Source organism: Muntiacus reevesi, chromosome 5 (genome assembly GCF_963930625.1).
Source record: "Muntiacus reevesi chromosome 5, mMunRee1.1, whole genome shotgun sequence".
Lineage (NCBI taxonomy): Eukaryota > Metazoa > Chordata > Mammalia > Artiodactyla > Cervidae > Muntiacus > Muntiacus reevesi.
In genome coordinates, this window is record NC_089253.1 from 43,088,623 (window position 1) to 43,116,406 (window position 27,784).

General features: G+C 58.9%; 3 protein-coding genes across 6 annotated transcripts; 1 reads left to right on the plus strand and 2 right to left on the minus strand.

Annotated features, from left to right (window-relative positions):
* The first annotated feature begins 3,531 nt into the window (after nt 1-3,531).
* AIP (aryl hydrocarbon receptor interacting protein) lies at nt 3,532-10,074 on the plus strand. Of its 2 annotated transcripts, none has more exons than XM_065937899.1 (6): nt 3,532-3,750; nt 6,897-7,076; nt 8,434-8,622; nt 9,019-9,195; nt 9,298-9,431; nt 9,763-10,074. In XM_065937899.1, exons 1-6 carry the CDS (start codon nt 3,652-3,654, stop codon nt 9,833-9,835), a joined length of 852 nt encoding a protein of 283 aa, XP_065793971.1. In that variant the 5' UTR covers nt 3,532-3,651; the 3' UTR covers nt 9,836-10,074. The 2 variants fall into 2 exon arrangements, with proteins under 2 accessions (XP_065793971.1, XP_065793970.1); XM_065937898.1 differs by having other exon boundaries at nt 3,533-3,750; nt 9,298-9,439.
* Nucleotides 10,075-10,188: 114 nt separating this feature from the next.
* Nucleotides 10,189-24,166, minus strand: PITPNM1 (phosphatidylinositol transfer protein membrane associated 1). Of its 2 annotated transcripts, none has more exons than XM_065937897.1 (24): nt 23,974-24,166; nt 22,937-23,059; nt 21,256-21,470; nt 21,049-21,170; nt 20,622-20,846; nt 18,603-18,929; nt 18,411-18,506; nt 18,221-18,325; nt 17,438-17,499; nt 17,089-17,345; nt 16,578-16,767; nt 16,369-16,476; nt 15,960-16,117; nt 15,670-15,875; nt 15,022-15,192; nt 14,219-14,383; nt 13,826-13,974; nt 13,575-13,685; nt 13,031-13,147; nt 12,697-12,845; nt 12,457-12,606; nt 12,182-12,365; nt 11,771-11,899; nt 10,189-11,149 (listed from the first exon to the last, which is right to left on the minus strand). In XM_065937897.1, the coding sequence occupies exons 2-24, from the start codon at nt 23,012-23,014 to the stop codon at nt 10,886-10,888; spliced, it is 3,738 nt and encodes a 1,245-aa protein (XP_065793969.1). In that variant the 5' UTR covers nt 23,015-23,059; nt 23,974-24,166; the 3' UTR covers nt 10,189-10,885. The 2 variants fall into 2 exon arrangements, with proteins under 2 accessions (XP_065793969.1, XP_065793968.1); XM_065937896.1 differs by having other exon boundaries at nt 10,190-11,149; nt 18,221-18,328; nt 23,974-24,165.
* Nucleotides 24,167-25,436: 1,270 nt separating this feature from the next.
* CDK2AP2 (cyclin dependent kinase 2 associated protein 2) lies at nt 25,437-27,784 on the minus strand. Of its 2 annotated transcripts, none has more exons than XM_065936588.1 (4): nt 27,099-27,784; nt 26,683-26,783; nt 26,462-26,594; nt 25,437-25,852 (listed from the first exon to the last, which is right to left on the minus strand). In XM_065936588.1, the coding sequence occupies exons 1-4, from the start codon at nt 27,178-27,180 to the stop codon at nt 25,725-25,727; spliced, it is 444 nt and encodes a 147-aa protein (XP_065792660.1). In that variant the 5' UTR covers nt 27,181-27,784; the 3' UTR covers nt 25,437-25,724. The 2 variants fall into 2 exon arrangements, with proteins under 2 accessions (XP_065792660.1, XP_065792661.1); XM_065936589.1 differs by having other exon boundaries at nt 25,437-25,968; nt 27,099-27,782.

Genomic DNA, 27,784 nt, shown 5'->3' on the forward strand with positions numbered 1-27,784 from the left:
AATGGATTTTTTTTCTTTTTGGTTAAAGGGCATGGCATGTGGGATCTTAGTTCCCCAACCAGGGAGGAACCGAGCCTCCTGCACTGGAAGTGTGGTCTTAACCAGTGGACCACCAGGGAAGTTCAGTAATGGATGTTTCTAATGTTAAACCATTCTTGGTTAAATCATTCTTGGAATGAGCCTTACTTGATCTTTTTTTTTTTATTCCTTTTTCTTAAAAATTATTTATTTATTTGGTTATGTTGGATCTTAGCTGAGGTGGGCTCCAGCACATGCAGACTCAATAGTTGTGGTGTTCGGGCTCAGTTTCCCGAACATGTGGGATCTTAGTTGCCCAGCCAGGGATTGAACCCACTTCCCCTGCATTGCAAGGCAGATTCTTAACCACTGAGCCACTGGGAAGTCCCCTTTTTTCCTTTTGAGAAAGCATTTTAAAGTTTTAATTGTGGGTAATACACATGAAATTTATTGCCTTAAACATTTTTTAAGTGCAAAGTTCAGTAATGCTTTGTTGTTGTCCAGTTTCTAAGTCATGTCCAATTCTTTGTGACCCCAGGCACTGCAGCAGGCCAGGCTTCCCTGTCCTTCAGTATCTCCCGGAGCTTCCTTCAATATCTCAAACTCATGTCCATTGAGTCAATGGTGCCATTCAACCATCTCATTCTCTGTCATCTCCTTCTCCTCCTGCTCTCAATCTTTCCCAGCATCAGGGCCTTTTCCTGTGAGTCGGCTCTTCACATCAGGTGGCCAAAGTATTGGAGCTTCAGCTTCAGCATCAGTCCTTCTAATGAATATTCAAGGTTGATTTCCTTGAGATTAATTGGTTTTATCTCCTTGCAGTGCAAGGGACTCTCAAGAGTCTTCTCAAAACTAAACGAAACAAAACAAAACAAAAAGAGTCTTCTCCAACACCACGGTTGGAAAGCATCAATTCTTCAGCACTCAGCCTTCTTTATGGTCCAATTCTCACATCCGTACATGACTACTGGAAAGACCATAGGTTTGACTATAAGGACCTTTGTCGGCAAAGTGATGTCTCTGCTGTCTTCCTTTGTCATAGCTTTTCTTCCAAGGAGCAAGTGTCTCTTAAATTTCATGGCTGCAGTCACCATCCACTTTTGGAGCCCAAGAAAGGAAAATCTGCCACTGTTTCCATTGTTTCCCCATCTATTTGCCATGAAGTGATTGGACCAGATGCCATGATCTTTGTTTTTTGAATGTTGAGTTTTAAGCCAGTTTTTTCACTCTCTTCTTTCACCTTCATCAAGAGGCTCTTTAGTTCCTCTTCACTTTCTGCCATTAGGGTGGTGTCATCTGCGTTTCTGAGGTTGTTGATATCTCTGCTGGCAATCCTGATTCCAGCTTGAGCTTCCTCAGCCCGGCATTTCACATGATGTACTCTGCATATAAGTTAAATAAGCAGGGTGACAATATGCAGCTGTGATGTATATCGTAGTAGTGTTGCAGTGCCATTGAATATATTCACAGGAATTGCCTAGTGGCCTACTGGTTAGGATTCCAGGTTTTTGTTGCCATGGCCTGGGTTCAAACCCAGTTTGGAGAACTGAGATCCTGAAAGCCATGTGGCAAAAAAGCAAAAACACAACAACAAAAAACTATGTTCACATTGTTGTATAACCAGTCTCCAGGATCTTTTCATCTTGCAAAACTAAACTGTACCCATTAAACAACTCCTCATCTCCTTCCCTCCCCCCACTCAACTACCGTTTAACTTTGTCTCCATGAATTTAACTTTGTCTCTAGGTACCTCATATAAAGGGAATAATGTATTAATAATATTTGTCTTTTTGTGAATGGCACTCATTTAGCATACTGAGGCATTTTTATATATATTAGTGGATTCATTTAGGATTTTTCATATCTATGTATGTGTGCGTGCATGCACAGTCATGTCGGACTCTTTGCCTCCCCAAGGACTGTAGCCCTCCAGACTCCTCTATCCATGGGATTTCCCAGGCAAGAATACTGGAGTGGGTTGTGATTCCCTACTCCTGGGGATCTTCCCGACTCAGGGATCAAACCTGACTCTGTATCTCCTGCAGTGGCAGGCGGATTCTTTACCCCTGCGCCAACTGGGAAATCCTTCATATCTATATTTATTAGTAAAATCGGTGTAGACTTAACTTGCTTTATGGTTTAAGTATCTTTTTTAGAATCAAGATTAAACTAGTCTCATAAAATATCTTGGTTGACTTTCCCTCTTTTTCCATTTTTCTGGAACAACCTGTGTAAGAATACAGACTACTCGTTGCTTCAGAATTCGGCAGAACTTGCCTGTAAAACTTCCTGTGCAAGTGAAAAACAAAAGCTAAAAACAAAACATGCTTCCCTTTCGCCCCAGAGGTTCCACCTCTCTCGGGGGACTTCTTGGGGGAAATGAACCAGCATAAACATCTGAAGCCCTCAGCACTTGGGGCAAAGGGGACGGACATAATTCTTCCCAGTTACGGAGTGAGGACAGTGCACAGACCCCAAGACATTCCCTTTATTTGGTTACCTAAACCTTGGGCTGAAAGGAGATCCAACCAGTGCATCTTAAAGAAAATCAGTACTGAATATTCTTTGGAAGGACAGATGCTGAAGCTGAAACTCCAAAACTTTGGCCACCTGATGGGAAGAAATGACTCATTGGAAAAGACCTTGATGCTGGGAAAGACTAAAGGCAGGAGAAAGGGATGACAGAGGATGAGATGGTTGGGTGGCATCACTGACTCTATGGACATGAGTTTGAGTAAGCTCTGGGAGTTGGTGATGGACAGAGAGGCCTGACATGCTGCAGTCCATGGGGTCGCAAAGAGTCGGGACACGACTGAGCGAGTGAACTGAACTGAAACCTCGAAAGTGGGAGAAGACTCTTAGAGCTATTCTTCACTAGTTTCCAGAGGCGGAGAGATACGGTTTAGCCTCTGAAGTGCCTCATTTCTGTCATTCCTATATTCCCTAATATTCACTGGGGACCTACTACATGCCAGACACCGCGGTGGGCCCCGTGGTGACGACACGGCTAGCCCGGACCCCACAAGCGGCTGTCGGTCTCCTGGGGAGACTAGGATTCCCACGGGAATACAGAAACCCTCCTCCCCCTCCTTCTTACACCTAGATTGACTGACTGATGGAAGAGAAACATTCAGGATGGACATGCACGACTACTGTGCTAGGCAAGCTAAAAGAAAAAACAACAGGAATACACAAAAATAGTTTTAGGAGGTGGCCTTACGCATGCCGGCCTTCCCTCCCCCCAGCTCTGTAATGCTGTCGTGCTACTTCTGCAACTTTAAATAGCTTGGCACACGGCCACTTGGGAGGACCCAAACCAAATCGGTTCAAGGACACAGTTCCTAGGGACGCCCCAGGCCCCGCCCCGCCCCGCCCCGCCCCGCCCCGCCCGGCAGACTCCGGCCCCGCCTCTCTCACAGGCCCCGGCCCCGCCCCTGGCCTGACACGCGCGCTCAGCCGCGGAGCAGAGAACCAATCACAGCCCGCTTCTACGTTCGGGCTCTTTACGGCGTCTGCCCTTAGCCAAAATGGCGCCAGCTCGGAAGTTGCCGAAGTTCTAGAAGTTGCCGAAGCAGGTCCGGAAGCTGCCGAGCGAGTCCGGAAGTTGCCGAAAGAGAGCAGCGGGGAAGGAGGATGGCGGATATCATGGCAAGACTCCGGGAGGACGGGATCCAAAAGCGTGTGATACAGGAGGGCCAAGGAGCGCTCCCTGACTTTCAGGATGGAACCAAGGTTCGTGTCGACCCGCTTCCCCTTAACCCGTCGGTGGCGCGGTGCGCATGCGAGGCGGGAGGAGGCCTTAGGCGAGAGATCGCGCATGCCCAGACAGCAGTGGTCGGTGACCCTACCGCTCACATGCCGAGCTCGACGCTGATTGGCTTGGAATTAAGTAGAGGGTGAATTCGGATGCGTGAGCTCCGCCCCCTGGCTTGGCCGGCTGGCCACATAGGCCAGGGAGGCCGTCAGTCATCAATAAATATTTTGCGGTAGGTGGGGGGTGTTGATCCCACTGCTTGCACAGACCCAGCTCTGGAGAAGACCCCAAATGGGAAGCCTGGGTTCTGGGAGGGGCCCCTTGTTAAAGGTCTGCTATAGATGGAAGGAAGGGCCTTCTGAAAACGTAGACCAGCTCCCATTGCTTAGATGGGAAAACTGAGGCCCTGGGATGCACAGACCCAGAGAACAGGCTACGGGGTCGGTTCTACCAGAGGAGAACCCTTTTAACAGCTTTTCTACCGCTCTTCGTGGCATTGGGTCGAGACAGATAAGGGCTGAGAAATAAAGAGCCCCCCATCTTCCTCCTTTGCACATCCAGGATCCTAGCTCCAGCCTCTTCCACCCCTCCCTGCCCCAATAAGGTACGCCTCCAGGCTTACCTCCTGCTCATGCAGGTCCTTCTGGAGGGCCTTTCCCAGTCGCTGGGCCTCCTGGGGACAGCCCCTGTGCCCAAAAGAGCAGTCACACAGGACATGCGTATTGAGTGAATGAGTAAAAGTCCTGGCACTGAAAATAACTGCAGTGACATATCCTTTTTTTTTTTTTTTTTTTTTTGCTGTGCTGGGTTTTCATGGCTGAGCATGGGCTTTCTCTAGTTGTGGAGAGTGGAGGCTACTCTCTAGTTGCCTCCTTCACAAGCTGCTCACTATGGCGCGCAGCCTCAGTAGCTGTGGTACACAGGCTTAATTGCCTCATAATATGTGGAATCTTCCTGGACTAGGGATCGAACCTGTGTCCCCTGCATTGGCAGGCAGATTCTTAACCTCTGGACCACCGGGGAAGTCCTGAAGTGACATATCTTGTTGATGACTAGAACAGTCGAACATTTAAAACCTACAGGGGACACCAAAAGTAAGAACTACTGTGCTGACAAGAGCTGTGCAGAGATGGCAGAGGTAAAGCTCCGAGCCTGGCTCACAGGAGTGCCCTGAGGCCGAGCTGCATGGCCCTGGTGATCGGTGATACATAGAGGGATGCTTCTGCAGATGAGAGAAGGGATGTGGGTGAAGTTCCCCATGGGTTGGGGCGGGGGGGGGGGGGGTGTTGGTGGCCTTGAAGAAGGTCTTGGCAAGGGAGATCTTGGATGGAACAGACACCAGTTGGAGAAAACACCAAAAATAGTGATGATCTGTGAACAATGACACTGAAAGAATAGGGACAAATAAACTAAAAAGACAAAAACAATCACCGGCATTGATTGAGGGTTCACAAGAGCATGGTGCTCGATGCTTCACAAGTTTGCTTTCATTCTTACAAGGCGAGGTAGGTACTGTTGCTAACTCCGTTTTACTGATGCGGAAACGGAGTTCAGAGGGGTGGCGAGGGGTGGGAAAGAGTGTGGGTTCCTCTAACCATATCCTGTGGAGGGTTCAGTCTCGAGACTTCTCTTCAGTCACCCTGAGATGATCTCATCCAGGTTCGTGTCTTTTAAGAAACTCTCCATACATGCCTGGATCATTCTCAAATGTGTGTGTCTAGCCTTCCCTCCCCCTTAAAGTTGATATCTGGTTTCCTACTCACCTTCTCCACCTGGATGTCTCATTGGCAACTTAACCTGCTCCCCTCAAGCCCTCATCTCAAGGAAGGGCCCTTCCAGCCTTTTGGTTGCTCAGGCCAAAAACCTCCCAGTCTCCATGCTTCCTCCTCCTGTTCTCACAGACCCACCCCACCCCACCCCCCCACCCCCGGCCAGCAGATCCTCAAGATACACTCAAGATCTGACCACTTCTACCACTCCCACCGTGGTTCAGGCTGCCTTCATCTCTCCCCTGGGTTATTCCAGTAATGTCTTAACTCATCTCCTGCTTCTGTCTTCCCGGCTTTCCTTCCTGTCTCATCCCCACAGCAGCAGAACCTATATCAGATTATGTCCCTCCTCTCCTTGGAGCCAGTGGCTCCCACTTCAGAGTGAAAAAACAAAGTCCTCACCACGGGCTTTAGGCTCTGTGGGGTCCCTCCCTGCTGACCTGATGACCTTGTACCACCCCTCCCCCTGGTTCACTCTGCTCCTGCTGCTGTGCTGGCCTCGCGCTTCGTGAACACACCACACACTGCCCCTCTGCAAGGCCTTTGCACCTGCTGTTCTTTTGGCCAAGAAATTTCCCGCCCCTTCCTACCTCAGCATCTCTCTGGCTTGCTTCTCCTGTACTCCTTTCAGACTCTCTGCTTTCTCTCTCTCTCTCTCTTTTTTTTAGGGGGAGGGGGAGGGCACACAGTGCAGCTTGCAGGATCCTAGTTCCCTGACCAGGGATCGAACCTGAGCCCCAGCAGTGAAACTGTCAACTCCTAACCACTGGACTGCCAGGGAGTTCCTTCAGTGACTCCGGCTCCCTGAACTCACTGTGCCTTACCCTGCTGCGTTTTGATGTCTGATCCATAGCATTTTGCTCCACCTCACAGAGCGTGTTTTGTTTGAGGCCCGTCTCTTTCCTTTAAAAGTTCCCTGTGAGCTACATGGGGGCGGGGGCTTTTGTCTGTTTTGTCAACTGCCAGGCCTAGCACAGAGCTCAGGCAGGTAGTTGTTTAGTCACTAAGTCGTGTCCAACCCTTTGCGGCCCCATGGACTGCAGCACGCCAGGCCTCCCTGTCCACCGTCTCCTGGAGCTTGCGCAAACTCATGTCCATTGAGTCGGTGATGCCATCCAACCATCTCGTCCTCTGTCAATATTGTTGAAAGAATGGCTAAAGCCAGACCCCTTGGGCTCTCATCCCAGCCCATCCACCCATTCGCCATGTGACTTGGACCCCTTCCCTCCTGGGTGGCGCGGTAAAGGTCAGGTGGTGAGCCCGGTCCCTTGTGCCACCTGCAGGCTGTGAGCTGGCCTTGTCCTTGTGGCTGTGGCAAGGCCGTGCCCTTGTCTGATCCCGTTTGCGGCCCGCAGGCCACGTTCCACTACCGCACTCTGCGCAGTGACGAGGAGGGCGCCGTGCTGGACGACAGCCGGGTGCGTGGCAAGCCCATGGAGCTCATCATCGGCAAGAAGTTCAAGCTGCCTGTGTGGGAAACCATTGTGTGCACCATGCGGGAGGGGGAGATCGCCCAGTTCTGCTGCGATGTCAAGGTACCCCGTGCCCCGCGCCTGCCTGCGTCTGTCTGGCCACACCCAATTCCCCATCCTCTGCCCTGGCCGGGCCATCACCAACTCCCTCCAGGGCTCTGCACTACCAGGACACTGGCCTCCCCAGTCTGCCTTTTCCTCTCCTTCAGCCGGACTGCAGCCAGGGACTGGTTCTCAAATGCAATGATCGCTATAGCTCCTTGCTTCAATCCCCTCTGCTCCTGGTCACTGTTGAGTTGAAGCACAAGCCATAGATGCCCACGTGGCCCCTGCAGGGCCTCCCTCTCACTCACCTCCCTGTGTTCCCATCTCCTTCTTAGCCAACATCTTCCTTCCTACTTCAAACTAATTCCTGGGTCACCACCCCCAGGAAACCTTCCCTGACTACTGGTGTTTGACTTGAACCCCTCCTCTGGGTTCTCCACCCCTCATACTCTGCATGGCCAGGATCTGGTCCTTTGTCTGCATCTAGGCTACTTCAGGGCAGGGATTGGGCCTGTTTACCTTGAAAGTGCCCAGTGTGGGCCAGCCCAGAGCCAAGACTCAGAACATATCTGCTGACTGGTTGAACATTAGCTGAGCAGTCAGCCCCGAGCCGACGACAGGGTCAGTGAGAAGAGCTGGTTAGGCATGGGAATGGTCTGACTTCTGCCATCCCAGCAGATGTTCCTAGTGAAAGGTCAAAAGCTAGGTCCCTGGGACTTCCCTGGTGATCCAGTGGTTAAGACTCTGCACTTCCAATGCAGGGGGCGTGGGTTGGATCCCTGGTCGGGGAACTAAGATCCTACATGCTGTGTGGCCAAAAAGTAAAAAAATAAAGTGGGCCGACACTGGAAAAAAAAAAAAACATAAAAAAGCTAGGTCTCCAATGCCTGAGGGTCCTCCATGAGGATTTTGAAGTTGCTGCCCTAATCCCAACTCAGAGAGGGGACCTGAAAGGGATGGGGGTGGGGCCAGAGAGAAGAGATGCTGGGAACAGAGTATGGAAGGGCCCCTGGAACGGTGAGGAGCCCAGCTTGTGGGCTGCAAACCTGGGAGGAGGACAGGTAAGAGGTAAGAATTCCACTGGACTTGTCAGAGCTTGGGAGACAGGTTGGCAGTGGGAGCGTGTGTTTGTGTGTGTATGTGTGTGTGTGGCGGGGGTGGGAAGCGTGGGTGTTTGGCTTGAAAGTGATGGAGGGCTGGGAGGCCAGGGGAGTCTGGAGGGAAAAGTCTTCCTGGGTGTCGCCTGAACCAGGTGCTGGTTCTCTGGGCCTGTGTCCCTTCTCAGATGGTGATGGGGCAGAGGGCGGGGCCTCTTGAGCCCACTGCCAGCCAGCACGTGCTGACAGAGCCCCCCATGCCCACTCATCCCCTGCAGCACGTGGTGCTGTACCCACTGGTGGCCAAGAGTCTACGCAACATCGCAGCCGGCAAGGACCCGCTGGAGGGCCAGCGCCACTGCTGTGGCATCGCCCAGATGCACGAGCACAACTCCCTGGGCCACGCCGACCTGGACGCCCTGCAGCAGAACCCCCAGCCTCTCCTCTTCGACATTGAGATGCTGAAGGTGAGGGGCCCCCAGGCCAAACCCCTACCGCCGAGCTTCAGAGAGGGTGCCCGCCCTGCCCGCCTGCCCAGAGCTGGGGGCCTCCCTGACTGTTTGGGGGCCTCCCTGACTGTTTGGGGGCTGGGGTGGAACAGGCCCAAGGACGCCTGGCAGTGCCCTCCCTCCTGGGGCCCCTCCCCGCTCCGCAGGTCTCTGCCAAGACAGGGCTTTTCACCATCTTGCTCACTGCTCTCTTTCTAGAACCCAGCACAGTGCTGGGCATGCGGGAGATGCTACATACTTATTTGTTGAAGGGTCACTGGATGAAGAAGTGATTCTGCTTCTGGTACCCAGTGTCCTGGGCCCGGCCAGCCCAGAGGCTGACCCCGGGCCCTGAGCTGGCCTATGCCCCGGCAGGTGGAGAACCCTGGCACGTACCAGCAGGACCCGTGGGCAATGACGGATGAGGAGAAGGCAAAGGCGGTGCCAGTCATCCACCAGGAGGGTAACCGGTTGTACCGCGAGGGCCACGTGAAGGAGGCCGCTGCCAAGTACTATGACGCCATCGCCTGCCTCAAGAACCTTCAGATGAAGGTGCTGCCTGGAGGCTGCGGTGGGTGAGGGGAGGGGTCAGGTGGGGCCCAGGGGGCCCAGGTTTCAGCATCTTTTGCCCTCTCCCTGCCTCCGTGCCCCCAGGAACAGCCTGGGTCCCCCGACTGGATCCAGCTGGATCAGCAGATCACCCCACTGCTGCTCAACTACTGTCAGTGCAAGCTGGTGGCCGAAGAGTATTACGAAGTGCTGGATCACTGCTCCTCCATCCTCAATAAGTATGATGGTGAGCGCTGGGCGCTGGGTCACCAGGGCCAGGGGCCGGCGGGTGGTCAGGCAGGCAGCCTCCTCCATCGCCTCTGGGCCTTCAATATCACCCCCATTCTGAACTCCCATGGGAGCCTGACCCAATCTCTCCCACCCAGGTGGGGCCTTGGGCCCTGCTGTGCCAGCGAGGTAGGAATGGGGCTTGGGGGTGGGGTTGGCATCCTCAGGGCAGGAGGGCTCCGTTCACGCCGGGCCCCTGGTGCCAGAAGTCAAGGTGGGGTGCTGGCTGGCCCCCCTTTCTCATGCCCTCGTGTGTTTGCCGCCCACTGGCACCCCCTGCAGACAATGTCAAGGCCTACTTCAAGCGTGGCAAGGCCCACGCGGCGGTGTGGAACGCCCAGGAGGCCCAGGCTGACTTTGCCAAGGTGTTGCAGCTGGACCCGGCCCTGGCGCCTGTGGTGAGCCGCGAGCTGCGGGCCCTGGAGGTGCGGATCCGCCAGAAGGACGAGGAGGACAAGGCCCGCTTCCGGGGCATCTTCTCCCACTGATGGGGCCCCGCCGGCCCGGCTGCCCCATCCGCTGCTGCTGCCAGCCCACCCCCACCCCACTATATCATGCTTCTCTGTATATAAAGGCCTTATTTATCTGTCTCTCTCTCCCTCTCTGGGCCTGCCGAGCTGATCCACTGGGAAAGCTGGGGTCATTGCCCCTCATTTCCTGGTACTCGGGTGGTTTGGGGAGGCAAACAATTGGGATTCTAATCCCAATTCCCCGTTCATCAGCTCTGAGACCTCTTTGGGCCTCCATGTGCCTGACAGACGAGCATGGTCTCTGTCACAAGGGAAGTGTTTCTTGCTGGCCAGGGCCAAGGTGCCTGGGAGCCTTCAGTCTTAAGCAGGGAGAGGAAGCAAGTGCAAGCCAAGAGGCTTAGTGCCTGGGTGATGTGGGCTCCCAGCGTGGCCCTCCCCATTGCCCCCTCCCAACCCCCAGTCCTATGGCCTCATCGCATGCAGGCAGTGGTTCCCATGAGAAGCCAAGTCTGGGCCCCTGGGAACTGAAAGGCCGGCTCAGGTGGGGAGGGGAGGCTGACTCTCCAGGCCCCAATCTAGGCCCTGCCCTTTGACCTGCTGCCTGACCCTGGGCACATCCCAGCTCCTCTTTGCCCTTCAGCATCTCTGTTGAACTAGAAACTGAGCTGGGCCGCCCTGTGATGCTACACTGGTGGGCAGTCAGGCGGAATGCAGGCGGCGTTTATTTCCGTGGAGTCACACACGCTGGAAAAGCCTCTGGACCCTTGCTGCTCCTTCCTCCAGCCCCCAGGGCTGGGTCCCCCAGCATGAAAGGGAACTAACACTGAGGGCAAAGAGATGCAGGCTGTGGGGCTGGGGGCCAGCCTTCCACAGGCAGCCACAGGGGCTCCTCAGGTGTATGAATAAATAACCCAAGTCCAGCCACGGTTGGGACCTCACTCTTCACTGTCCAGCTTGAGGCTGATGCTCCGTGCCTTGCCTCGCGCCAGGGTGGTGGGCGGGGTCCCTGGGCCCTCCCGCTCTGCCTGGCTGGGGCCCCTCGAGCGGAGCAGCTGGCTCTGTTTCCGGAGGAAGTCCACAGGGGCAGCCCCACCATAGCTGCTCTTGGCCAGGGCGGCCCTTGAGGGTCCCGCGGTGGGATGAGGGTGGGAGCCAGCCTCCAGCTGGCCCAGATGGGCCACGTAGCCATCGGACAGGAACTGCGGGCAGAGGTAGGCAGGGTGAGGGGATGGCTGGTCTCGGGCCCACACACTGCCCTCACCTGCCCTTCCTAGGCTCTGGGCAGTGCTGGCTGCAGTACCGGGCTGGCACAGCCTGACCAAACCCCGCCGGGAAGCCTGCCCCTCCGAGCCTCGTCCTGAGTTTCCTCATCTGTAAAATGGGGTTTTGGAGGGAAGTAACAGCAGCTGACATTTAGCAAGCACTTGCTTTGTGCCTAGGCCAGTGCTCACTGACATGCAGTAAATTATGGTCTCTTCGTGACAGATGCGGAGATCTGCGCAGGTTTATCCTTTCCATTTTATAGACAGGAAAGTGAGGCTCAGAGAGGTCAAGGCTTGTGCCCAGAACCATGCCAGCGTGGAACGAGCACCCAAGGTCTTGCTCATACTCCAGCTTGAGTTACTCATTCTGGCCTGCCCGGCAGATTCCAGCTGCTCCTGACCTCCCTGATCCTAGGAGAAGCCCAATTTCCTTGAAGCCGGCCAGCCTGTTCATGCCTCCCTCCTAGGTGCTTCTTAACAACATAAGTAGTCCTCACGGCCCAGACTCAGGCTCCCAAGCCCCAGCTGGCTCTCAGCCCCACCCTCATCGGCCCTCACCTGGCACTGCGCCTGCAGCTTCCGCACAGCGCGGCCCACGATGTAGGTCTGGCTAGGGGGCAGGCCCAGCGCCGCATACACGGCCACGTCTTTGGGGGACCCGTAGCCGGCCACGAAGTTCAGTTCCACCTGTGGCCGGAAAGGCCAATCAGCAGACCCCGTGGGGCGGGGCGGGAGACAGGGGGTGGGGTCTGGTGGGCGTTCAGTGCGGAAGGCTTAGGGGCGGGGCCGCTGAGTCTCCATCACCAGGTCTAGCTGGGACGGTGGGACCAGCCTTGACCTCAAGGACTCGAGAGATCCCTGCGGGGATGTGCGGTCTGTTGGCCTGGGAGCCGGGGCCATGCGGGTGGGAACAAATGGGCCTACTCCCGGGGCAATCGGGGGTTCGGGGGCCCTCCCCAGCCACCACACCTCCTGCACCAGGCTCTGCAGGAACATCAACTTCTGGCGCAGTGGGTCGTGAGTGAGGCCGTCGCAGAAGGAGACGACGCCGTGGGGGAAGTTGTGCTGCGACAGCCAGGCCACCACGCGGTGCTTCTGCATGTCGGGACGGCCCGTCACGTACACGATCAGGTAGCCCGCGTCCTGCCAGTGCCTGCAGGGTGGGGCGGCGGTCAGCCCCGAGCGCCAGGGTGGGGACCAGTCCTCACCGCGAGCCGGGGAGGGGAAGGGGCAGCCTTTCCTACCTGACCACGTCCACGGCGCCGGCGCGCACCTTGGGGTCGCTGCCCATGATGGACACACTGGCGGTGAAGGAGCCGTCGATGCTGAAGACCACGGCCTCAGTGCCGCGGGCCACCACCGTTAGGCAGCACTCGGCGTAGGTGTGGTCGCCCCTACGGCCCGGAGGAAGGGGCTGTGTGAGCGGCGTGGGGGCGGGGCCCGCGGGACCCCGCCCTGCAGAGGCCGGGCCGCCCCGCGCTCACCTGACCACCATGCGCACCGGGTAAACGCCGACGCCCAGAGCACGCTCCAGGGGCACCGGGAAGGTGAGACGGCCCGAGCTGTTGGTGACCTCGGTGCCGAAGTGGATCCACTTGCCCGACAGCGGCTGCGTCATGATGTAGATGTCCACCTAGCAGGGAAGAGGGCCGGAGGGTCCCCCTGAGCGGAGCGGAGGGAGGGGGAACCCCTGAGCGGTGCGGAGCTGAGCGGGGGAAGGAGGACCGGGTTGGGGGATCAACCCGGCAGCTCCCGCTTGGGGCCAGGTCAGCCCGGAGGGGGCCGGTCTACATGGGCCTGAGGCCTCTGTGTCCTAACCTTCTCTCCCGTGAGCGTGACCACATCCAAGGGTCCGTACATGAAGCGCCCGTTCAGCACCTGGGGGCGGCCCTCGCACACCACCGTGTCGCTCGCTCGGTGGTTGGAGGTGACGTTCTGGCGGGAGGAGACAGTGTGAGCCCGCCGCCAGGAGATGACAGGGAGGCGGGAAGAGCTGATGAGGGGGACCCGCGCACAGACGTGTGCGCGCGCTGCCTGGAGGAGGCGGGCCCGCTCGCTGCGAGAGAGGGGCGAGGCCCGAGGGGTGGGCACTTCTGCTGACCCCGATCAGAGGTCGTGGGGGGTCCTTGTTCGGACTGCAGTTCCAAGGGGCGGAGGCGATATAGACCCAGTGCAGAGGCTGAGAGAGGCGAGGCGAGCGCCCATCCGAGGCCGGACTTGGCGGAGGGGGCGGGGAAGAGGGAGGGGAGGAGACTCGGTGGTACCCGGGGGCGGGGCCGAGGCAGGAGGAGGCGGGACCTGGGAGGGGCTTAGGGGCGGGGATCCCAGGGAGACTTGAGGTCGCCAGGGGCGGGGCACGGACCCGAATCTTGACTTGGGTGCGTTTGCGCTGCCACTTCTCCCTGGGGAAGGCCGGGCTGTAGATGGACGGTTCCTCACACTCGGTCAGGTGTGGCCGCTCCTTCTCGATCACCTGCGCGGGATGGGCCCCAGCGAGGCCACGTGAAGTGGGGGGCGGGGGAAGGGTCCCTGGGACTGCCCCTCCCCCAGCCCCGGCTCCCTCTCCTTGCCCGCTTCCCACCCCTACCCCCCACCCCGCATCCCTGGGCCCACCTGTCGCAGGATGAAGGCCACCACGTCGGCCGACTCCCAGTAGCTGGCGTGGAAGAGGTGGGGCAGCGTGACGGTGGGGAAGGCGGTGAGCGCCTCCGGGCAGTACAGCGAGTAGTCAATCCGCTTGGTCCCCCACCAGCGCTCCAGGACTGCTCGGCCACGGTGGGCAGTGAGTCAGGGATGGCCTCCCACCCCGGGCCCACCTGTCTGGCCTCTAGGGCTCTTCCCTCCCTCTCTTCCACCATCCCTGCTCTTTGCTGAGTCCAGAGTTGGGTGCTGGGGCCCCCTCGTTCCAGAGCAAAGGGTGTCTCTGCTGGGCTTCAGCAGTGGAACAAGTATCCGCACCCCCACCACTGCCCCCCACCCCCAGCGGGGATGGCTGGCTGGACTTACTCTTAACCACCTCACTAGTGGTGCTGGGGGCAGTTGGCTGGGCTGGCGGGTCACCGCCCAACTCACTGCCCTTCCAGAAAGCACCGCTGGCAGACGTGGGCGTTGAGGGCACCAACATTTCCAGCTCCTCCAGAAAGAGGCCTGAGTGGGTCTGCAGAGTGTCGGCTGTGGGTGGAGGGCAGCCTCAGTGGTGGGCAGGGCCAGGCCTCCTTCCTGTCTTCCCACTGGGGTTCCAGGACCGCTCTGCCTGCACCTCCCCCACCTCCGCTGCCAGCCTTCCCTGGTCAGGTCTGGGCTGAGGCTGAACTGCCCCAGCGTGTGGGTGGACGCGAAGGGTGGGGGCATTCTCCCCTCTTAGCTCACCCCAGCAGCATTCCTGCCAGAATGCCTGCCACCATCACCCCAATCCAAGCCCGCTTGTCTCATGGGGCCAGATGGGTGCTCACTTACATGCATGTGTACACAACCCACACCAGGACGTGAACTCAAGTGCCCATGGAGACACAACTGCATCCCTAGACACGGATACAGCACCCCTTCACCCCCCGCCCCAGTGGTGGGTGGCTGCTCTCGAAGTCACTGCCTCCTTTCTTTAGCCCAGTCACCACCACTGCCCCCAGCGTCTGGGCAGAGGGTCTTGGGGATCCAGACTGCCCAAGGGGCCAGGGGAGGGCTCCTGGTCCTGGGAGTGGTGACCTGAGAGAGTAACAATGATGTAGGAACTACCTCTTGGGGCGGGGGGTGGTCTATCTCCATCCCTCACTGTTGGGGCCCTTCTCCTCTTTTTCTGGTTGAGTGCGTACCCAGCAGCAGAGATGAGCCATCTCCCAGAGGGAACTTCTGGTAGCGGGGCACTGCCAGGGGGGCGATGGCCTGGAACTTGGGGGCCAGCAGGGGCTCAAGGCGGGAGGCGCAGGGGTCAGCTGCGTGGAAGAGGTTGTAGATCTGCTCGCAGGCTGGCCGCATCTGGGCCACTGGTACCCAGAAGATAAAGGAGAGAGGGGGTTCAGCTGGACGTCCTGGGAGGTAGGGGTGGTGGGGAGTAGCTCCCTGACATGCTGGGTGACCCTGAAACAGCGCTTCCCAGACTGTACTCCCTGAGAGGTCCCTGGGGTCCCGCTTAAAAGTGAGACAGGTCTCGGCTAACAAGGGATGAGAGCCTTTGATTTGCTGATGCTCGGGATGAAGCGTTCCCGAGGCCTCTTGGACCCCTTCTCAGGAAGGGCATCTGGGTGTATGAGTTCCTCCTGGTGCATGCTGGGAAACGTGGCCTTGGCAAGTCCCTTCTTTCTGGGCCTCAGGTTCCTCCTCTCTAGCCAAGCCACTTAATTTGTACAGTGGGGAATGGCGTAAATCCTCGAATTTCTGGTGAGAGGGAGAGGTTGGAGGAGCTAAGGGGAGAGGCAGATGGAGGAGGAGGCGTGCCCCCCACCTGCACCCCAAGGGCTCACCCTCCAATGTGGGCATCACGGTTTTGCGCAGAGCCAGCACCAGGCCGAGTGGGGAGCCAAAGAGGAAGAAGCCGGAGACCTTGAAGTCAAGGCGGGCGGCACAGGGGGCACCGTCGGGAGCCTCAGAGGTGGCAGTGGGTGGGCAGGAGGCTGTGCTCGCCCGCCGGGGCTCCCCAGAGGAGGTGGCTGGTGGAGCTGCCTGCAGGCTGCGTGCGGAGGTGGCCGTCAGCGCTGCCGCCTCTGCAGCCCAGCACAAGCCCAGTTTGGGGTTGATGGAGTGGGAATATCACCTGTTTTGAGAGCCCTCAGGCTCGGGACCAGCCATGTCGCTGGGGGTGCACTGGGTGGGCAGGGCAGAGGGTTCTGGACTGGCCCGGCCCAGCCCCTCGGCCCCCTCTGCCAGGGGATCCCGCACTGGGCCTGCCTCCGGGGAGAGCAGCTCATTGTTCTAGAAGGAGCAGGAGACAGAAACATCCTTAGAACTGGAGATAATCAATTTCTACTTATTTGGAAGTGAGGAAGGAGGCGTGGGGGTTGGGCAGGGACTTAGAGCCCAGAGCCCCAGAGGGGATGGACAGAGGCAGCAGGGAACAGGCTGGAGAGAGGTCAGATTCTGGGGACAGAGAACTAGAGCAGGGGAGTCTCCTCGCCGCCGCCCCGCCCCACTCCTCCGGTGGAGGCGGGTTCAGCCACACTGACCATACTTCCACGGCGGCTGCTGCTCCGGCTCCCGGTGCCCACGCTGGCACTGTGGCAGAGCGCATCAAAGCCCAGGATCCCACCGACGCCGTCCCCGATCAGGACCACCTGGGGGAGAGGGCAGCGCGGTCAGGAGGGGCTGCAGCAGAGGCAGGAGGGTGGGGGAGGCTTGGGCGGCAAGCTCCCGGGGAGCACTCCTAACCCCTGACCTGCCCGCAGAAGCCTGCGCCCTCGGAGGAGCGCAGGAAGGCCGAGTAGGCCTGGTTGGTGCGGGCGATGACTGTGGCCACGGCGCCCTGGTATCGGGATGACGAGGTGGCCAGCAGCGGCAGGGCAGCCAGGGGAATGTGGTCCTGGGAGCGGGACAGGCTGTCCCCATCATGGCTGTAGGGGCTCAGGCTGTAGGAAGAGGGGTGGAATGGATGGATGGGAGCATCCAGGCCCGCCTCTGCCCCCTCTAAGTCCCCCGACCTGTTGGCAAGTCCCAGCACCATGGGGGCTTTGTGGGGACCACCAGTATCCCAGAGGGCTCTGTGATGGAGCCATAGGCTAGAAACTGTGGTCCAGCTGGGTGGGTGACTGGCCCAGGTGTCTGGTTTCCTGGCCTCCTCCCCTCGCCCCCCTCCATGGGGACCTCTCTGGTTCCAGGAGCCTCCAGGTGGCTGTCCACACCTCAGGGACCCTGTGTGTCCACCCCCCCTTCCACCCCCTGACCAGTACTTGGAGACGAGGGCATAGGCGGCGGCGCAGATGGGTGGGCAGGGCACCAGGCGCAGCGCCACGTGGCCCAGGGCCTCGGGAAAGTGGACACGGGTGACAGCCTCGAAGGCTAGGCTCAGCGTCTGCACGTCTGCCCGCTTGGAGTCGGCATCTCCCGGGCCCGAGTCTAGGATGCTGCCACTGTGCAGGACGAGGAAGAGGGCGTGGACCGCGCACGTGTCTGCCCCCAGCTCCCCGGCGCTGTCTCCATCTGGGCCCTGCGGGGGGGCACAGTGTGACACCAGCATCAGAGCGGTGGCTGGTGGGTGGCCGGGCAGAACTGAGACGCGGGGTGGACGGCCATACTCACTTCTGAGTCCCTGGGTGCCCGGGCCCCGTCCCCTAGGTCTTTGGTGCCCTCGGTTCCAGGGTCTGTGGGATGGGGAGAGCCAGGGAGAGAGACTGAGGGCTCTGTAGGGATGCCCTCATCTGGCACTTCAGGTGCCCCTCCTCTCTGTCTGCCTGGGCACTCCCCCCGGTCCCCATCTCCCTCGGACCTCCCCCTCTCACCCGACCCCCCCAGGTCATTTCACACTTCTAGGCCTTTGCACAGGCCAGCCAGTCCCTGCTGTTCCCAGAGACGCCTTTCCCCACAATGCCCATTTGCCTGGAAGATTCCTTCTGATCCTGCCCTGTCCCATGTGGTAGCCACGAGCCACATGTGCCTGTTTAAGTCAAAGTGAATTAAAATACTATGTAAAATTCAGGTCCCCAGTCACACTCACCACATTTCAAGAACTTAAGAGTCACATGTAGCTAATGATGAGTACCTTTCCATCATGTCAGAAAGTTCTTTTGGACAGAGCTGGTCTAATTCTTCGAAATCTGGTTTAGATCTTACTTCTTACATGAAGACTTCCTGGACTCCAAATGAATTCTTCCATTCTTTGTTCTATGTCTTACATTCCAACCATCCATACATCCACCCATTATCCACTCATCATTAATGATCCACTCATCAGGGTGTGTTTAAAGAGCACCCTTTCTGGGTGGACATTCATCTTAGGACCCCGTAACATCTAGGAATGAGCAGTTCTCTGATTCCACCACTTAGGGGGTGCGGATGGCCGGTGACCGGATAGGGGATCTTTACCTGGTGTCCCCTCAGCCTCCATGGGGGAGGCAAAGGCGTCTATGAAGTCGTTGGAGTTCCATTTGGTCATCTCCTTGGGGAAGACCTCGTCACTGTCCGAGAAGCCTTCTGAAGAGACCAGGGACTGTGTCATGGGGTGGTAGGAGCTGCTCAGGGATCCCCCCGCCCCCGACAGGGCTGAGGTGCTGACCATGGGCATCAAAGAACTCGTCCTCGGAGCTGTTCTCAGAGTCCCGGGCGATGTTCTGCATGCGCCACTCGGACAAAGTCTGGGGAGACACGCCCCCTGCAGGGCCACGTGGGCCTCAGTCTGGGCATCTGGCCAGCCCGAGGGCCGCTATCCCCCGACACCCCACCGCCAGTCCCTGTGCCTCAGCCTCACCTCCATGCTGGGATGAGTAGGAGGAACGGGAGGATGAAGACCATTGCTTGCTGAAGCTGGCATCGGGCGAGGCATCGGGGCAGGGGGGTGCCTCGGGCCCGTCGGGGGTGCCAGCGTGGCTGGTGCCGGCCCGGGCCTCAGTGCTCGGCTTCCCTGGGGGCTGGGCCTCGGGGCCCTCACTGCCTGTGTTGCACTTGGCCATACGCTGTGCCAGCATGCGGGCAGTCTCCTCCTCTAGTGCCCGGATGTCAGCCATGCTCAGCTCTGTCCACTCGTCCTGCCAGCACCAGGCCTGTCGGTGGGCCCGCAGCATTACCCGGCGCAGACCTGTAGGTGCCCAGACATCAAAGCCGTGCCCTCCCCACCCCCACCCCCGGCCCTGGGGTTTCCTGCCGCTACAGCCGCATACCAAGCCCTTGAATTCCCTTGAATTTGGGTAATGGCTCCCTTGCGCACACCATCCACCCAGAGCCACGAAGTAGGGCAGGGTGAGTGCTGTCCAGGAGATGGGAGTGGGAAGTGGGGCACTCTTGTTCCTGTCCCACCTACCTCCCTGCCCATGGCCTCTTTTATCTCTCCAGACATCCCACCTCTTAGCTCTGAGCCCACCCCGACACCCCAGGAAGCTGGGAGCAATGTTTGTTCTTGCTCTTTCAGCTGGCTTCCTGCTGACTTCATCAGAGGAGTTAACAATTAAGGCGTTAACAGTTAATGAAATTGTTGATGGTTAATGAAGGTGTTAATAGTTAATGGAAGTGTTGGCACTTAATGAAGCAAAAACACTATACCCATTCTGGGATATTTTCATCTTAGCAGAGGAATAAAGTTAGAAACCTCAATATCTAGGAAATAAAGTAATAATGATTGAATTATAAACTTCTGGAAGGAAATGCATTAGAATCTTAGTAATGGTTATATGTGGGTGATTTTCACTTTTTTTTTTTTTTTGGCTGCATCACATGGTGAAAGTGAAAGTGAAAGTTGTCTCTTTTGTGACCCCATGGACTGTATAGCCCACCAGGCTCCTCTGTCCATGCAATTTTCCAGGCAAGAATTCTGGAGTGGGTTGCCATTTCCTTCTTCAATGGTATGTGGGATCTTAGTTCCCTGATCAGGGATCAAACCCAAGCCTCCTACATAGAAAGCACAGAGTTTTAACCACTGGACCGCCAGGGAGGTCCCTTAATCTTATTTGTGCTTTTTGGACTTTTTCCAAATTTAGGATAAAGAGCCTGTATTACTACTCTCTGAGCTAAATTTCCTCATCTGGAATCATAATAGCCTTTACCTTGAGGGGTGTGGGGGGTATGAAAGATATCTTGTATGGGAAGTGATTAGCAGAGGATTTGGCATCTTGTGATCAATATCAGCTTTTGCTATCTGGCCCAACTTTTTCCTTATTTACAAAAGGGACAATTAAGGAAGCAGCTCCCTGGAGGGGAGATTCCATGAGAGTCCATGGTGGAGTGGAACCCAGGTCCCTGGGGGCCCCCATCCTTCTTCCTGTGGGGAGCCCACCATCAGACCTGGGAGGTGGGGCAGGGCTAAGCCACGGGAGTATGACCTAGGGCCTGCTGGAGACCAGAGCAAGAGGATGGAACTCAGAGCTGGGGTGGGAGGGACTCTGACAGCGTCTAGCTTCAGCTTGCACTCCACAGCATGTTGCCACTTACAGCTGGTGACCCTCCTGAGAGTCTCTAAGCCTCTCTTGACCCACAGAACATTGGTGTCTTAGAATTTCAATGGATGAGCAGCCTCATCTCTGAGTGTCTGAACCTGCATGAACCTCAGAGATCACGTCGCCAGCTTCTTGCCCTCCTGACTCTTCCCTGTACCTCAAGGCAGGCTCCCCCAACCCCAGCTAGGCTGCGCTGCTCCCCTCTGCCCCAGCACCCAGCCTATCAAATGGAAAGGCTGGCTTTGTGTTTCTGTGTCCCCGGCAGACTGGGAGCATCCCTGCCTCAAACACGCGGCCTAGTGCACGCTGGGTAAGTGAAACCTCCCGGGACGGGTGCTCACCAACATCATGGATGAACTGCTCGATCTTGGCCTGCATGCCCCAGTAGCGGAACTCGACCTTGCACAGCTTGTAGGCGCACATGAGGGGCCCGGTCTGAGCTGCTGTGCGCGCCCAGTCATCAGCCAGCGGTCCTCGGCCTGTCTTGGCCGAGCGGTACAGCCGGGGGTCCTCTTCTGCTTTGTACTCGCCTGGGGCCACGGCATCCCGCACGATGTCGATGGTATCTGGGGGGTTCAGGCAGCCCTGAGCAACACCAGCCCCCTCCAGCCCGTGCTACTCCTCCCCCACCTCGGGACTGGGAGGGCAGCTTTTCACGCACAGAAAGCCTAGGCCAGGAACTGAGCCTGGGACTTGTCAGAGGCCACCTGTCCAGGTGGCAGGTGGCCTGAGCGGGGCTTTGGGGTCATTACTGGCTGTAGGTCTCACCCAAGATGCGCTGTCTCCGCTCAGCCCCACTCAGGTTGAAGACATTGGGCTGCTGCCCCCCATCGGGCAGGTAATAGGTCTCAATTTCAATGGAGAATTTCTCCACAAAGGGGCAGGTGTACCTGGGCAGAGGGCAGGGGTGAGGGTCACCGGTGGGTCCATCAGGGCCATTCCCCTCCTGGCCCCTGACCCGCCCCACCCACTCACCGGGTTCGGGTGTAAGGATAAGCATTCCAGGATTCCTCCTCCACCTGCAGGGCGGCCTTGGGCAGCAGTGCCCGGAACCAGCCTGGGATGTGGGAGCCCACGTGGTACACCTTGTGCGTGTACTGTCCACTGCCGCCCGGCCCATCCGTGTAGGGCCGGTTGGCCAGGATCTCCACGCCACTGCCCTCGCCACTCGACTCCTCTCGGCTCTTTTTCTGCAGCCCAGGGCAAGAGGAGGACGGGCAGCTCAGTCCTAGCTCCGCTCCTGGGATGGGCTCCCCAGCTAGGCCTGGTCCCCTGCACAGCTCTGAGGCCCAAGTCCCAGCCTTTCTAGCTCTCTGAAATCCCATCCTGCTCCCCTGTAGCTCCTGGGGTCAGGATTACAGCCTCTGACCGGTCCCCTCTGGGGTTCTGCAAGCCAGGACTTGTTTAGTCATTCAAGTATTTGCTGTCTCTCTACTCCAGGCACTGTCTGGGCTTATATTCATTGGTATCTGTTGATGTACAGAGTAAAGACCCCTGCCTGCCCTTGTGGAACTGTACACTCCAGCGGAGGGAGACATAATAGACAGAAAACAGAAAAAAAGCATCTTAGAGGGTTCTAAGTGCTATGATAAAAAGAAAGCATAGACTAGGGTTAGGTGGATAGAACTGGGGGTTGCAGTTTTGATAGGATGGTCAGGGAAGGCCTCACTGAAAAGATAACATGACCATGATTTGAAGATGACTTGGGGGGAAAGGAGGGTGCTGAGCAGATATGGGGTGGGGGGCGGGTATTTCAGGCAGAGAGAGAGCATGTGTAAGCTCCTGAGGGGGATAGGCTGCATGCCCTGCCAGCAAGGGGCCAGGGTGGACAGGCTGGAAGAATCAAAGAGAGTAAAAGGGATCCCCGCCTTTCTAGGACCCCAACACCAGCTCCTGCCACACCCCTCCTAGCTGGAGAGCACTCAGATCCTGTCCTTATGTAGCTCTGGAGTTTGAACTTGGCCCACCCAACCCTCTGAGGCCAGATCCCAGCCCTCTTGCTTGCTCAGACTCTGGTCCCACATTTCAGGGGACGCCTCTGGAATGGGCACCGGTCTCCTCCCCTCCCCGGGCGCCTGTCCTGGCTCACGCTTCTCCACCCAAGCCTGGCTCCCTGCCTGCTTCCTGTCAGCCCAGACCTCACCCTCTGGGGTCCCTGCCTGCTCCTCTGACAGTCTCAGAGCCTGAGCCTCAGCCCATCTCCCTGACCGCCGGGGATGGCCAGGATCCTTCACCCTCTGGGAAACCCCTCCTAGTCTTTCTCTACCCCCTGGGACCCCTCCTCACTTTCTGCCCCCCACTCTTGCCTCCTCATGCGCTCCTCTCCCTACCCCCAGAGGATTACGGATTCTAAGGAGGATTAAAGGAGATCAGATGGGGGCTGAGCGTTTAGCAGGGGCTGGGCACTCGGGGTGGGGAGTGCCCTTCCATCCCTCTTCACAGGGTCCTTAACCACCCCACCCCTCCCCCACATCCGACTGGGGACGCTCTCCTGCTCTGTCAGGCCTGATCCCTCCCAAGCCCTGGGGCTGGACTGGAGGGGGATTGAGCTGGGCCCGGCCCCTAGTCCCAGGTGTGGCCTGCGCGCTCCTGCGGATACCCAGCATGAAGCATGCCCCCATCCCCTCCTCGGTCTCCTACTTGCCACCGCCCTCACCTGGATCATGTAGAGCTGGGCCACCTGGTACTCGTCCAGGCTCATGGGCAGCAGGATGTGGTACTCCTTGATGAGCATCCTGAAGGCGCTCGGTCGGCCGGCCGCGCGCGGCCTCCGCGGCTCCTGGCGCAGGGCACCGCGCGGCCGTCAGTGCGGGGCGGCGGCGCGCGGCCCCGAGCCCCGCGCGCGGGCCGAGGGGCTCAGGCGCGGGGACCCCATGCCCGGGCTCGCCACAGGGCAGGCGGCGGCGAGCCCAGCTCGGCAGCCAGCGCCGCGGGGGGCCGGGAGCCGCCGCGAGACTGAGCGCTGACCTCTTTTCCGCGCAGCCCCCGCCCCCCGCCCGCCCATCGCCATGGCAACCGCGCGCTGACGCGGGCCCCCAGGAGCCGCGGGAGGTGGCCGGCGGGGTGGCGGGCCAGCCTCCCTCTCCGGCCGCAGCGGCGTCCTAAGCCCCTCGGAATAGCATCTTTTGGGGACCCGCCCCCGGGAATCCCGGGGCCCCTCCTTCCGGGCCGCCTTCCACCACCGGCCCCTCGGGGCCCGCCCCCTGCATCCCTTTCCCCGAGTCGGTCCGTGTCCCCTACTCCTGGACGTCCACTTAGAACCTGTCCCCCGCGCGTCTCTCCGCGGAGCAGCCCCTGTGCATCCCCCTCTCCCCGCACTCGAAACTACCTTCAAAGACCAGATAACACCTCCGCCCCGAGACCTGTCTTCCCCACCCTGGAGGGCAGCCCAGTCCCCACTCTCCCCTTTCCTCGCATCGGTCCTGGACCCCCGGCACTCGTCTATGCAGCTGCCTCATTCTCCTTCTCCAGGGCTGACCACTCTTCGGGCTCTGGCTAAAAGTACCCCACGGGCCCCCGCCCTGCAAGCCCCGCTCCGTGTCCACCTGCGCCCCGACTTCGCTGCCGCCCTACCCCCACCTCGCACCCACTGAGCAAGCGAGAGGCCCCGTTACCCCCACTTCCCTCTGCTCCCCGGCGTCCCCGTCCCCCGCCGTGCTCTCGGTCGGCCCGCCCTCCAATGTCCCGGCTCACCTCTCGTCTAGGGTAGACGCCCCTCACCCGGTACGGGCGGGGGCCGACGGGCCGCGGGTCGGAGCCCCGAGCGCCCCCAGCCCCGGCCGCGGATTCCAGCAGTGGCCGGACCCTCTGGAGGCGCAGCGCGGGCCCATGGCCCCGATCTTCCTCCGGGTCTGCCCGCCGGCACCCCTCCGGTCCCTCCCCGCCGCCCGCCGCGTCACTGCGGCCGCCCCGCCCCCTTCCTGGGCCCGCGGCCCTCCCCACCCCGGCGGGGTCCGGGCAGCCCCGCCCGCGGCGGCGGAGGGCGGCCAACCTTGCTTCCTTCCCCAGGACGGCGGGGGAAGAGGCCCTTCTCCAAATGCTGGAGCTGCTTAGTCCGGCTGTGTTCTTTGGGATCCCCAGACACGCTGGGATCCTACCTCCACCCTGGCCCGGCCCTCCAGTGTGCTATGGAAATATGACAAGAGTCCCATCCCCAACTTCCCGGGCCCTGGGAAGCCGGGGCCCAGGGTGAGGGAAACGCCTCCCCGTCCCAAGTCTGGCCAGCGGTTGGTCTCTGACATCCCTGGCCTAGCCGGTGGGGTTCCGGTGTCCCAGACCTTCAGGTCATTCAGAGGGCTGCAGTCACTTTCACTTCCAGTCTTGGGGCTCCTCCCGGAACGGGGCCCCAGCGTTTTCCCCACCTGTATCTTCCGGGTTCACAAGTCTGGCCAATGGCTCCCAGACCCTGGGCAAAGGCTACCAGGGCCTAGGGTTGGGCTCTTGGGACCACACCCAGTTGGTTAGAGGGCACTGGGATGATGCAGGGCGGCCGGGCGCAGGGTCTCACCCACACTGGGGAAACCAGTTCTCGCTCAGGTCCTGGGGGTTGGGAAGCAGCCTGGCTCCCTTTCTTTCCTCTCAGGACTCAGAGACAGGGTGTATTCCGAGCCCCAGGGCTGATTCCAAGCTTAGGATGTTAGGGTGTTAAGGCATGTGAGGGTGGAGCTTCAGTGAACTGGCATTTCCAGCCTCCAGGCACCTTTCGTCCAGGGAAAGAACCCTCTGGGCTCAGGCTGGAGACAGAGCCCTCCAGCTGTGGAAGCAGCCCAGGCCTTGTGCTGCCCCCTGGTGGCATCTTGTGAAGGAGGGCAGGGCACTCAGCTATTGGAGTTCAACTCTCCACAAACAGCCGGCAGGCCGAGGGCCGGGGAAGGGCAGGCTCCCACTCAAGGTCAATGGGCAGTGGAGGCAAGGCAAAACTAGACTCCGTGGGCCTCCCTCCCACTCACTGTACCCCTTTCTCCCTCCCAGTCTCTTCTTTCCCTTTCTTCGTGGCCCACCAGGCTTAGCAGAAGCACCAGGCTCAGAGAAACTATGAACTGTGGGTTTCTCTGGTGGTCCAGTGGTTAAGATGCCAGGCTTCCAGGGCAGGGTCACGAGTCCACGGTGCATGGATAAAAATAAATATAATAAAATAAAATAAAAAGACTACGAGCTGAGAGAACAACTCCAAATTATATTTTATTTATATAAAAAGGGTGTATTTAGCAAAAGACACACTGAGAAAAGAGTTATTATGGCCCAGGAGAAAAGGCAGGGAGGCGAGGGGCCTTCTGAGGCCCTGCTGGGGGAGAAGGGGTCTGGGCAAAGTGGATAAAAGTCCTGGGTAAGTGCTGAGTGGTGGGGGCCACAGAAAGGAGACAGCTCCAGTTGGATCAACACTGTTGGCAGGTCATGGGTGAGACTCACAGTGACCTCGCTGCTAACTCTTTCGGGGGTTCCAGTTAGTGCTGCCGACTGGAGTTAAGAGCCATCCCACTGGATCCTGGAGGGCACCCACCAAAGGACACAGGACAGCAAGCCCAGGACGGGAAGTGCAACTCGGGGTGAAGGCCAGGGAGAAGCAGGTGCTCTGCAGTGGCCAGGAAAGATCCAGAAGCTGAGGTGGAGTCGAGTCCTGTTACGTGCGGGCGTTCCGCTCTGTCTCTGCCAGGCACTCTCTGACGAGGGCCCGGGCATGGATGATGCCTGGGGTGGGCATGGGCAAGTAACATGCAGGATCTCAGCGACCCTCCACAGTCCCAGGTCTGCCCTCCAGAGGAAGACCCCTCCCTCACACCCCCTTTCCTTTCAGTGAAGGGGACTATAACGAGGGACTCGATGACATTAGAGGTTTAGCCATTAACCAGCAAATTTACCCCGCTGAAATACAACGTTGGATGGCATCACCAACTCAACGGATATGAGTTTGAGTAAACTCCAGAGTTGGTGATGGGCAGGGAGGCCTGGTGTGCTGCAGTCCATGGGGTCACAAAGAGTTGGACACAACTGAGTGATTGAACTGACTGACTGAAATTCCCTGGTTCTTCCTTAGAAACTGACTCAATTTCAGTTCACTTGCAACGCCTCTCTGGATAGTGATCCTGGCCCTTGTCTAGGCTTGGCTCAGGTGGCCTCCAGAAGTCTTTCCTTCCCTAGCTTGTGAAGGATTGTTCAGTGTTTGTCTCCTGGCCTCACTCACCTCTCTTCAGGCGCTCCATGGCGCTCTTGCTGCCAGCATAGGTGGGCCGGATCTCTTTGCCCATCTCTTCTATGACGGACAGAAGGTCGGTGTAAGTGCTCTGGGAGCCCTGGGCGCCAGGTGGTTTCATTGCCTACGTCAAAAGAGAACAGGGCAGTGAGTTCAGGCCAAGAGGGCGCCTCCAGTCCTTATCCCACAGGCAATCCCTCAGCTCCACTCACCTGCACATAGCCCATGGAGGGAGGTCCAAAGTCATTAAACAGTGGTCTGAAAGGGGCAGCGGCTCCCGGCACAGAGCCCGATGGTGATGGGACACTTCCAGCTGCAAGAGGAGCGAGTAAGCAGTCAGCGCTGGTCAGAAGCGCCTCCTCCCGGCGCTCCAAGCCTCGGACTAGATTCGCCCCATTCCCTCCAAAGGTACGCTCCATTCCAGGTCGCTAAACTTCAGGACAAGCCCCCTCCCTTGAGCTGCGCTCATCCAACAACCCTTACGCGACCACGCCCACTTTACAGGTCAGCAAACTGAGGCTCGGCGAGGACAGGCGGCGGGCCTAGTACATTGCAGAACTCGGGCTGTCTTCTCTTCGGAGACCTCGGCCGCCCGGGCAGGCAAGCAGGGATGGAGCTGGGTCCTCACCTGTCGGGACCGGGGTGCCGGGCCCAGGCGTGCTGGAGCCGGGGGTGCTGCTGGGGGCGGGGGCGATGGGCTTGTAGGACATCCCCAACTCCTGGGTGCGGCGGACGCCGGCCGGCCGCTCCTCCCGGGTTGGCTGCCTGGCCTCTGAGCCGCGCTCTGATTGGCAGGCCGGCAGCACGCCCCTGGTAAATAGAGCTCGGGCCGGAAGGGCGGGCGGGCACGAACGATCCTTCACTCCCAATTGGCGCGCGGAGATGTCACTCGGCCCTCCTCATTGGCAGAGACCGGCCCCAACAGGCCGCAACCGCTGCTGATTGGCCTCCGCCTTCCGGACCTCGCACCTGTCTGCTTCGGATTGGGCGGTGGCCGACACCCTCCACAATTGGAGAGTTCGCGGCCCGGGCCGGCGCGCTCTCAACCCGATTAGTCCTCAAGCCTAAGGGGCGGGGCTTCGGCAGCCTCAGAGCTGGGTCTGGTCCGCCGCGGTTCGCGCCGAGCCGGGCTTCCCCGGCGCGGGTGCCGCCCTCGCACCTCACTCACGTTGCTTTGTACGTCAGTGTCCCGCTGCCCCGTCCCGGTTCGGCTGGGCTGTGGCCGCCGCCGCCGTCACCGCCGCGGCGCGCGCGCGCGTGCCTGTCCTCCGCTCTCGGTGCCGGAGGACGCAGGGCTTTGACGTTCCCAGCCCC

Bases quoted from the DNA above. Each gene is read 5' to 3' on its own strand.
- AIP (XM_065937898.1), top strand. From the start codon at position 3,652: ATGGCGGATATCATGGCAAGACTCCGGGAGGACGGGATCCAAAAGCGT. The intron at 7,077-8,433 runs GTACCCCGTGCC...CATCCCCTGCAG, and splicing joins AGTTCTGCTGCGATGTCAAG to CACGTGGTGCTGTACCCACT. The intron at 8,623-9,018 runs GTGAGGGGCCCC...ATGCCCCGGCAG, and splicing joins TCGACATTGAGATGCTGAAG to GTGGAGAACCCTGGCACGTA.
- PITPNM1 (XM_065937896.1), bottom strand. From the start codon at position 23,014: ATGCTCATCAAGGAGTACCACATCCTGCTGCCCATGAGCCTGGACGAG. The intron at 16,118-16,368 runs GTCAGTGTGGCT...TGCTCCTTCTAG, and splicing joins GCAGCCGCCGTGGAAGTATG to AACAATGAGCTGCTCTCCCC. The intron at 15,876-15,959 runs GTGATATTCCCA...CTCCGCACGCAG, and splicing joins CCTGAGGGCTCTCAAAACAG to CCTGCAGGCAGCTCCACCAG.
- CDK2AP2 (XM_065936588.1), bottom strand. From the start codon at position 27,180: ATGTCCTACAAGCCCATCGCCCCCGCCCCCAGCAGCACCCCCGGCTCC. The intron at 26,784-27,098 runs GTGAGGACCCAG...CTCCTCTTGCAG, and splicing joins CGGCACCCCGGTCCCGACAG to CTGGAAGTGTCCCATCACCA. The intron at 25,853-26,461 runs GTGAGTGAGGCC...TGGCCACTGCAG, and splicing joins CATGGAGCGCCTGAAGAGAG to AGCACCTGCTTCTCCCTGGC.